Source organism: Lepidothrix coronata, unplaced genomic scaffold (genome assembly GCF_001604755.1).
Source record: "Lepidothrix coronata isolate B3197 unplaced genomic scaffold, Lepidothrix_coronata-1.0 Scaffold197, whole genome shotgun sequence".
NCBI classification, from domain to species: Eukaryota; Metazoa; Chordata; class Aves; order Passeriformes; family Pipridae; genus Lepidothrix; species Lepidothrix coronata.
The window spans coordinates 1,434,772-1,444,627 of record NW_016690377.1 but is presented as its reverse complement, the minus strand read 5'-3'; the positions used below and the strand labels follow the sequence as shown (position 1 = coordinate 1,444,627).

Genomic DNA, 9,856 nt, shown 5'->3' with positions numbered 1-9,856 from the left:
TTGGGCTTTGCCATAGGTAAGTTGGGCTTTGCCATAGGTAAGTTGGGCTTTGCCATAGGTAAGCTGGGGGTGCTCAGGCTGCTCCAAGGCTCTCTCCCCAGGAGCAGCAGTGCCTGACCAGCCCCTCCTTGCTCCGGGCAGGAATGGTGGACTCCTCCATGATGCCCATCATGGGTTACCTGGTGGACCTGCGCCACACCTCCGTCTACGGCACCGTCTACGCCATCGCTGACGTGGCCTTTTGCATGGGCTTTGCCGTTGGTAGTTGCTCTTCTTTTCCCTTTTTTTTTAAAAAAACAAACAAACCTCCAAACTTTTTAAACATTCTTTGCCATTATTTTGTTGTTTTTTTGTTGTTTTTTTTTTTTAATATGAAATACTCGCTGATTTGTAGTATTAGAACAACACAGTAAGTTAATAGTAATTATTCTTATTTGGATTATCTCGTGTTAGAGTACACTCATAGCAGTGAGGGAGCTCTTACAGGGGGGACTGCTTGGTGTCCTCACTCTGGTTATCACTCCCTTTCTCCACACAACGTTCACCACAACCACCGAGTCCACCACAGGTCCCCTCCAAAGCGGACAAACCTCCCGCTCTCCGGGATTTTTATCCCTTTCCAACGTTTCGATTGGCAGGTCCCTCCACGGCTGGGGCGATCGTCGGAGCCATCGGCTTCCCCTGGCTGATGGTCATCATCGGGGTGACCAACCTGGCCTACGCCCCGCTCTGCTGGTGCCTGCGCAGCCCCCCCGCCAAGGAGGAGAAGATGGTCAGTTTTAGGGGGGTTTTATTGGAGTAGAGGGGGTTCACCACCCAGGGATCTGGGGGAGGTAAGAATAAATTCGCTAGGGATTGCGTCTTCTGGTTTGGGTGCCGCTCTGCCCTCAAAAAGGGACAAAAATCTCAGATAAAACCAGGTGAGTTTAGAGGGTCCTTCCCTTAACTCTCCCTTAACTTCCATTCCCTGGGCAGAAGTTGGTAACTCCTGTTAAGTGTTCAAATTAATCGCAATTTTTACCAAAGCAGGATTTCTCCTCTCCTCCACCCAGGCAATCCTGAGCCAGGAGTGCCCCATGCAACCCAAAAGCTACACCGGGCAGAAACCCCTGCGGGAATTCCCTCTCTCGGAGGACAGTGACGTGGAGGAGGAAAATGTGGAATAGCCAGTGCAAGGATGTGTGCCCTGCTTTAAAACCAATATTACGGTTACAAACACAGATTCTACGAGCAGTGGATGTATCAGCCTGTCCTGGAGAACAGCTTTGTCCCAGGCACAGCCTGCCCGTGCCAGAGGAGAACATCAACATCTCTCCCACTGTCCCGGGGCTTTGTGAATGTCTTTAAAGCACTGACTGTTCCTGAAAGAAAATGGAGGGGGAAAAAAGAAAATGAAATCAGCTCTGGGAGATTTCTCTTCTCCAGATCCTCCTCTAAACCCCAGGATGAAGCTGTTCTGTAACAACAGGGCACAATCCATCTGTGCCACCGCCCCTAAAGATGTCACTGTAATGTCACTGCTCCACGGTCCTCTGGAGACACTAAAAAAAACATCCATTTCCTTTTGCTGTAGCTTGATGTGTCGTGCTGTGTCCGTGCTGCTCAGAGCTGCCTGTGTGTCCTTCCTGATGTACATTAAACGAATTCATTTGTTTGGAGAACTCTTTAAGAAACTGGGGGGGGAAATAAGGTTTAGAATCCCCCACAAAAAAAGCCACTTAGATCACTCGTGATTAATGTTATTTATATATATACATATATATATGTATGTACACACCCATACATATACAAACACATGTATGTACACACACATATCTATGTATGTACACACACATAGATACATATCTATACACACATATATACACATGAAATAAAGATATATTTCATATATATATACACACACAGATAGATACATAGATAGAAATACAGATAGATATATTTCAGGTGCTGCCAGTGCTGCAGCTGAGGGGACGAGGGGATTCTTGGCAGCTCTAAGGGGACTCTTTCCCCCAGAATCTGCCCTTTCTCTCAGGGCTTCCACAACGCAAACATTCACCCTCACGGCTCCAAAACCGCCGAGCGGGAGGCGCCCAGCGCCCGGCTGGGTCTGCCATGGAGAACACCCTGGGCAGGGCTCATCCAGCGGCCCCGCGGCCCCTCAGGGCCGTGTTTGTGCCACGGTTTGGTTTTATCACCGCCCCTGAGGGGCCGCCGCCATTACAGGGGCCCGCCTTCCCTTTTGACGTCACTTCCCGTTCCGGTAATGGCGGCGCCCTGAGCGTGTGGGCCGGCACCGCTGTCCCCGTCCCTGGCACCGCTGTCCCCGTCCCCGGCACCGCCACTGCCGCCGCCGCCGCTTCGCCGTCACCGCCGTCGCTGTCGCCGCCACCGCCACCATGCACTCGGACGATGTGAGCCCGCCCGTCCCTTCGCTTCGGCCCGGCCGCGCCTCCGCCCCACGTGGCCGGCGGGGAGGGGGGGGAGCGGGGTGTCCCCTGTCCCCGACACCGGGGGTGGCAGATGGGCAAGAGGGGAGGATGCAAATGGGGGTTTGGCAGCAGCAGATGTGCTGTGCCTGCACCCCCTGTGACTCCGCACCCTCCCCTGCCAGCGGGGTGTCCAATGTTTGTGGGGTTCCCCCCGATGGAGCCGCACCGGGGGATGCTGGAGCCGGGAGGGGGGCCGGGGGGCCAGGTGAGGGGTGCCGGGGTGTGTGACCCTCTATTTGTCCCCGCAGATTGTCTGGAGCATGCTGGGGAACAGGCAGTTCTGCTCCTACAAGATGACGTGAGTTTTTGGGGGGCACAGGGTGGGCTGAGCCCGGGGGGGCTGTGGGAGGGACACACTCGGGTGCCCCTCAAACCTTGGCACGTCCCCCCTGTGCCACCACGGCCACACATGAGGCTGCAAGGGGCAGGTGGGCAGTGGGGTCTTCCTGCCCTTCCCTACTTAATTAATTCCCTCTCACCCCTTTTTCCAGCACCAAAACCCAGAACTTCTGTCGAAACGAGTACAACCTGACGGGGCTGTGCAACCGCTCGTCCTGCCCGCTGGCCAACAGCCAGTACGCCACCATCCGCGAGGAGAAAGGTGGGATCCCCTCTCCCAGGAGGGATTTCCTTGTGGAAAGGGTGGCCAGGCATTGGAAGGGGCTGCCCAGGGAGGTGTTGGAGTCCCCATCCCTGGAGGTGTCCAAGGAATGGCTGGACGCGGCACTCTGGGCTGGTGACGAGGTGGGGATGGGGCACGGGGTGGACTCGTCTTTCCCACCTGGATGTTCTTGTGCTCTGGCAGCTGCAGGGAGCCCATGGGCGGGGAGGGGGTGAGGGGCACCTTCCTGAGGGCACCCTGGCTCTGGGATGTGCTCAGTGGGATGGTGTTCCCTGTTCCCAGGTCGGTGTTACCTGTACATGAAGACGATCGAGCGGGCGGCGTTTCCCCGGCGCCTCTGGGAGCGGGTGAGCTCAGGGGAGCTGAGGGGTCACGGAGAGGGCTCTGAGGGCCTTTACTGAGGGGCAGAAAGGGTGTCCCCACGACAAGAGGACATGGCCTCAAGCTGTGCCAGGGGAGGTTCAGGTTGGACATCAGGAGGAATTTCTTCCTGGAAAGGGTTGTTAAACACTGGAAGGGTCTGCCCAGGGAGGTGGTGGAGTCCCCATCCCTGAAGGTGTCCAAGGAACAACTCAGTGCCAAGGTGGGGATCGGGCACAGGTTGGACTCGATGGTCTGGGAGGCCTTTTCCAACCTCAGTGATTCTGGGAGCGATGTGACTGCTCCCAGATGTCCCTGCTGTGTAACTCAACTCTCCCCCTGTCCCTCCCAGGTCCTACTGAACAAGAACTACGAGAAGGCTCTGGAGCAGATCGACGAGAACCTCATCTACTGGCCGCGGTTCATCCGGCACAAGTGCAAGCAGAGGTTCACCAAGATCACGCAGTACCTGATCCGCATCCGCAAGCTGACCCTCAAGAGACAGTAAGGGACACCCCCGGTGGGCACTGGTGCCCCCCAGGACACTTACACAAGTTGCAGCCACGTTTCTAGTGAGGAAAGTGCTGGCTGTTGCTCCCCAGAGGGTGACAGATTCCCAACTGCCTGTTGTTCCCTGCAGGAGGAAGCTCGTCCCGCTGCGCAGGAAGATTGAGAGGCGGGAGAAGAGGCGAGAGGTAACAACGCTCCTTCTGTCCCCTCTGGTCACTGCTCCTGGGCCTCAGCCTGACTGCTCCTCTCTCTCTCCTTTAGGAAAAAGCCCTGATTGCTGCTCAGCTGGATAATGCCATCGAGAAGGAACTGCTGGAGAGACTGAAGCAGGACACAGTAAGGATCCCCCTGGGAGCACACTTTACTTTGATGCTGCCCGTGTGCAGGCTTTCCAAGTGTGCCTTCCTCCTGTGACCTACAGAAAATGCACTTTTTTTTTCCAGTATGGAGACATTTACAACTTCCCCATCCATGCCTTTGACAAAGCCCTACAACAGCAAGGGGCAGAGAGCGAGAGCGAGTCGGAGGCAGAGCAGGAAGAGGAGGAGGAGGATGAGGTAAAGTTTTCAGCCACTGCCCCATCACTCCTACCCTGCCCCGGTGCTGAGCTGTGGCACTGCAGGGTGAGAAGAAGACATCAGGAGAGCTCAGGAAGCTTGGCCTTGGTGGCTCTTCTGCCATGAGTCGTGACCCTGTTGTGCTCAGTCCCAGCTCTGTTTCTTGCAGGATGTGGGTACAAGGGAGTTTGTGGAAGCAGAGGAGAGCGAGCTCAGTGACTTTGAGGTAGGTGAAGCACCAGGTTTAAACTGGCTGGTCACCTCCACCCTTTGGTGTCTCTGGTGGTGGGTAAGAGCCAGCAAGATCAGATTTGTGGAAGGCACAGTCAGACTGCAGTGTATCCACGCCAGCCCAGCTCCTCTGGTCAGACAGCTGGGAGCCAGGGATTATAGAAGGGACTTGGATACACGAGGTAATTTTGGAGAAAGGGGAGGTTTAGTTGCACAGCTTGCTCTGACATCACTCTTGTCACTCAATTCTTTCTCAGGACATGGATAAGTTGGAGACAAGTAGTGAAGAGGAGCAGGAAGAGGAGGAAGAAGTAGAGAAGAAAGCCTCTCACTCCAAATCTAAAGGGAAAACGCCCCTGAAAGGACCAGCCAGGAGAAAACGTCCCTACATTGAAATAGAGTATGAAGAAGAAACAGAGCCAACCACCAAAACAAAAGCAGCCTGAGGCCTCCCTGCTCCCATTTTGTACTGACTGACAGGACTCCAGATCTGTCACCAGCTTTCACCACCGTGCAAGACCTTCAATAACTCCTTGTTTTATACTCTAGATGAAACATTTTCTCTAAGAAAAGCAGGGTTTCTGTCCCAACCCCAGGCAATGGCATCAAGTTTGTACAACTGGATGAAGCACAGGTGTAAGGAAGAAGGTCCCCCACCTTCTCTACAGCCATAAAAAGCTCAGTTTGGACTGTGCTCCATGACAGGACCTGGCCTGGGGGGCACTGCTGCTTTGGGCCGTGGCTGGAGAAGCCACACGTGGCCCAGGGAGCACACACGTGTATTTTGGGGGACATGGCAGGTATGGGGCCAACAGGTGGGACAAGACAGGCAGTAACTTTAAATAAATAAACCAGTTTTACTGTACAAAATTGGGGGGGTGCTGTCAGCCTCCTCACGTGCTCTCCTGCACCTTCCTGATGCATTCCCGCACACGGTTCTCCTCACAGCTGCTGTACACCCCTTCCAGCAGCACCTGCAACAAGAACAGCGTCATTCCTGGTGCCTTGGCACCGGAAAAAGATTCCCAGTGGGCTTTATGGTGTTACCAACCCTCCCCCAGCTCTGCTGGGAGAGAGCTGCACAGAGCACGGCTCGATACCTGTCGATAGGTGTGGAGTCACTTACCAGTTATTGATGCTTGAGGAAGGAACTGGGCACCTGCACACCCCACACTGCCCCTCCTCAGGTGCTGAGCCCCTGACTCACCTTCACCTGCCCTCTGGAGCAGTGATCCAGCAGGATGAGGCACTGGGTGGCCCTTTGGAGCAGGGCGGCTCTGACGGGCTCCGGCGTCGGGCCCGGGTCCGTGTGAACATCCCAGATCAGCCTCAGCAGGGCTTTGAGGAGCACGGGGAGCCTGCAGGGCATCCTGCCAGGGAGAACAGCACCACACCTCAGCCCAAAGCCTGCCCAAGCCAGGGGGAAGCACAGCTTTGCTGAGCAGTTCCTGGGAGCTGCCTAAGGCCAGTGTGCCAGGAGGGGACGGACCTGGACACACAGGTAACCTTGGGATGGAGTGTCAGGAATGCTGTCACTGCACAGCCTGATTCACAGCACAGGGCTCACTCCACAGAGATTTAACTTAGAGCCAAGCTGATGCTTCCAGAACAGGCACAAGTTGGATGGAAACGAGGACCTGGCTTAATTTTTGGGCCAGATTTTTCAGCCAAGCAGCAATGCCAGTGACTCCTCTCTGGGACAAATCCTTAGGATTCCAGGGCCTGTTCCTCAAGCAGCAGTAACTTTGGCCCTTAAAGTGGAAACACTCAGGCCAGGGTTTGTGTTCAGGCCAGGTTTTCTGGGCACAGTGCCTGTCACCCCCAAGGTACCTGGGCCAGGCGTGCTCTATGGTGCACTGCAGTGTCTCCAGTATTCCCAGTCTGGCTTCTTCCTCAGGGCCATCAGAGACCTCCAGGTAGCCCAGGATGACTCGTTCCAGCCTCTTCAGGTGCCGCACCACCAGGATGCCGAGTCTGCAGGCACAGACACGGCCTGAGGGGGGAGGAGACCCTTGGACAGCCAGGCCAAGGCCTGTCCTGGTTGGGTCACTGCTCTCCCCTCCTCACAAAGGCAGGCAGGGCCCCTGTGCAGACCTGGTTCCTCTCCCCTCCCCAGCAAGGGCAGGGTGCCCAGGTACAGCTCTGAGCTCTCACCTCCTGACGAAGGCGGGCAGGATCCCCCCATAGACCCTCCTCAGCGCCAGCCGGTGCTCCCCCTCCATGTGTGTCAGGACCAGCTGCAGCACCTCGTCGCACTGGGAGCGGGGTCTCACCTGGCCCTGGTGCCCCTGGTGCCGCTGGGATCGCTCCAGGATGGGCAGCAGGTCCAGCAGGCACAGTAGCACTGCCTGGTTTGGGGACAGACAGCGGAGCTGGGCAATCCTGGTCACATTCTCTCCAAAACACCAACCCTCTGACCACCCCCAGCTGCTGCTGCTCATCTGACAGGCCCAGCTACTCCTATTCCCTGTGACCTGCCCTCCTCAGCAGGGCTGTCACCTGCCATGGTCCTCCCTCTGCACTGGTATGTTCCTGAAATCCCCGGAGTTCCTTTGTCTCCAGGCCACAGGCAGTGGCTGGTAACAGCCTGAGTGGGCTGTGAGAGGGAACAGGCTCTGCCTCCTCCTGCCCTAAGCTATGGTGGGGTAGATCAACACTTCCACAGGCAGATGAAAACCAGGCTCTGGTGTCCTACCTGGATGAGAGGAGCCTCTCGGGAGTAGAGGTGGTTGTAGAGGGCATGGAACACCACCTGGGCCCTGTTGAACTGGCACAGATCCGCACCCGGCTGCAACACAGAGCAGGGGGTTAGTCCTGGGCACCACACCCAGCTACAGCCTAAGGAAAGAGCACAGCCCTCCCAATCCCTGCATCCTGGGCACGAGGAACTCTGCTCACAGGTGCTGTAATGCAGGTTAAATGCTGCCACCCTCAGAAGCAGCCACTTCCTTCTCCTTATTTCACCTCCCCAGCTGCTGCTGTGCAGTTCCACTGGCAACACTTGCTGCTGTGGGGTTCGGGTGTGAACTGGTTGAGATGTGGCAAAGCGGTTCTCTGCTTTGTGTTACAGATGTAACAACTGCACAGGTTTAACCACACGGGGACAGCGTGGAAGAGAGGGCAGAACTGCTGGTTAACAGCAGAACCAGGAAGTTAGGAATCCTAACAGGAGTCCAACCTACCCGAGGGAACGGCTGGAGCTGTGTCAGGGCAGGGTTAGGTTAGAGATCAGGAAAAGATTCTTCCCCCAGAGGGTGGTGGGGCACTGAACAGGCTCCCGAGGGTTTGGTCACAGCCCCAAGGCTGCCAGAGCTCAAGGAGTGTTTGGACAAGGCTCTGAGGGATTCGAGGTCTCCCCTCCCTCACCACGTTGAGGACGATGTGGTGCAGGCACTGCACTCCCAGCACTTTGTTCTCCTCCTGGAAGTCGTCGGAGATGAGCAGTGAGGGCGGCAGGACCCGCTCCAGGTGAGGGCCCAGCCAGGGCCGGGTGACGTGGGGCAGCGTCCAGCAGAACACGTGTTTGGTGGCAGGGTTGCGCTTCCAGGTGTCCCTGGAGACACAAACACCAGCTCAGGGAACACTGGGAATAACGAGCACTGCTTTCCTGAGCACTGGGACCAGCTGACAGCAAACCCAGACTGATCCCCCCCAACATCTTCCGTTACCGGGCATTTGCAAAGCTCCTGGCCTCTAATCATGTGTTTTATTTATTACTTAATAGATATTCTCCATTTACCCCCTTTATATCTCATGTTTGTAACGCCTGAGCTCAGTGCCCCAAAGGCTTCCAGCACTCCCCACACAGAGTCACCCAGCTCGTTCCCTCCCCTCCCTACTCACTTGGTTAACTCCTGTTTCAGGAGCCCCATCACGGCTCCAAACCTTCCTTCCTCATCCCCATCCTTTCCCCGCAGGAATTCAGCCACGGACACGCAGCCTGCGGCCCGGACCAGCATCTCCAGCAGCTCCCGGGCCACCGCCCGGCTCCTCTCGGTGGTCCAGGGCCGCTCCTCGAGGTGCGTGACAGCGAAGACGTAGATGTGTGCCAGCACACGGCGCAGCGCGGGCCCCACCGCGGGCGCCCCGGGGCATTCCTGGCTCCTCCCGGCATCCTCCAGCTTCTTCAGCAGGAGCGCAAACACGGCGCCCACCTGCTGTGCCCTCTCTGCCGCAGCAGCGTGCTCCCTGTCCCGGCCGGGGGGCTCCGACCCGTCCTGCTCCCGCCCCGGGGGGGCCGCGGACTCGCCCAGCGCGGCCGCCAGCTCGCCCAGCGCCGCGGGGCTGCCGGGCCCGAGGAGGAGCCACCGCGGGTCCGCCGCCTCCAGCAGCTCCCTGAGGGCTCCGGGGCCATCGGACAGCGACAGCCGGGCCTGCAGCAGCACCTGCTCGGCCGAGGGGACCGAGGGGGGCGGCGGCGGCTGCCCGGGACCCCCCTCCGGCCTCAGGCCACCGGCATCCATGGCGCGACCCGGCAGCGCCTCCCGCGCCCTAAAACCGCGCTAAATACACATCCCTGCCGGCAGCAGCGCCTCCCGGGGCGCGGAGACCCCCGAGAGACCCTCAGAGACCCCGAAAACCCCTTCGAAACCCCTTCGAGAGCCCCAGGCCCCTCCGCGCCTCCCGCACCAGCGGCTGGAACTGTCGCAAAACACCCCGCTTGCCGTAAAGCCGGCGCGCCGGGGGGGGCGTGGCGCCGCGAGAATAAATTACCATGGATAATTAGCGGCGAAAATGCGGGGAAGGAGGGGCGGTGCGGGGCGAAAAGGGCGAAACAGGGGGATGTGAGGGGACGAATCGATGGCGTGGAGTGCGCTGTGTCAGTGTGAGGGGAGAATTACCCTGCCTCGGGTCGCCCTGACTTCGATAGAGGTGGTGCGGCGGTAGGTCTGGGCGCGGGAAGACTGTGCATTGATCCTTCCGGTTCATGACCATGATGAATGGGATGGACACGCGCCTGCGTGACGTGTGCGCCCTCAGTTACGACATCGCACAGTCCCTTCTGACCGCCGGGGGGTCCTGACGTCACGGGCGACGTCATATTTACAATTGTCATGTTAAAAATAGTTATACGAGGAAACGGGGGG

The 9,856-nt window shown here is 57.7% G+C and overlaps 3 protein-coding genes across 3 annotated transcripts in view; 2 read left to right on the top strand and 1 right to left on the bottom strand.

Moving 5' to 3' along the window:
- SLC18A1 (solute carrier family 18 member A1) overlaps nt 1-1,642 on the top strand; it is a gene marked incomplete at its 5' end in the record, with an annotated part of 8,239 nt that extends 6,597 nt beyond the window's left edge. The window contains 3 exon segments of the mRNA XM_017831811.1: nt 142-261; nt 639-772; nt 1,053-1,642. Of these exon segments, the coding sequence (XP_017687300.1) occupies nt 142-261; nt 639-772; nt 1,053-1,166 (368 nt within the window).
- A 625-nt stretch (nt 1,643-2,267) lies between these two features.
- On the top strand, nt 2,268-5,643 carry MAK16 (MAK16 homolog). Its single transcript, XM_017831941.1, has 10 exons — nt 2,268-2,411; nt 2,738-2,787; nt 2,981-3,090; nt 3,394-3,458; nt 3,824-3,975; nt 4,112-4,166; nt 4,243-4,317; nt 4,425-4,538; nt 4,708-4,764; nt 5,027-5,643. The coding sequence occupies exons 1-10, from the start codon at nt 2,397-2,399 to the stop codon at nt 5,213-5,215; spliced, it is 882 nt and encodes a 293-aa protein (XP_017687430.1). The 5' UTR covers nt 2,268-2,396; the 3' UTR covers nt 5,216-5,643.
- On the bottom strand, nt 5,603-9,232 carry TTI2 (TELO2 interacting protein 2). Its single transcript, XM_017831810.1, has 7 exons — nt 8,613-9,232; nt 8,136-8,322; nt 7,465-7,557; nt 6,924-7,117; nt 6,600-6,743; nt 5,977-6,139; nt 5,603-5,743 (listed from the first exon to the last, which is right to left on the bottom strand). Exons 1-7 carry the CDS (start codon nt 9,230-9,232, stop codon nt 5,663-5,665), a joined length of 1,482 nt encoding a protein of 493 aa, XP_017687299.1. The 3' UTR covers nt 5,603-5,662.
- Between the last annotated feature and the right edge of the window lie 624 nt (nt 9,233-9,856).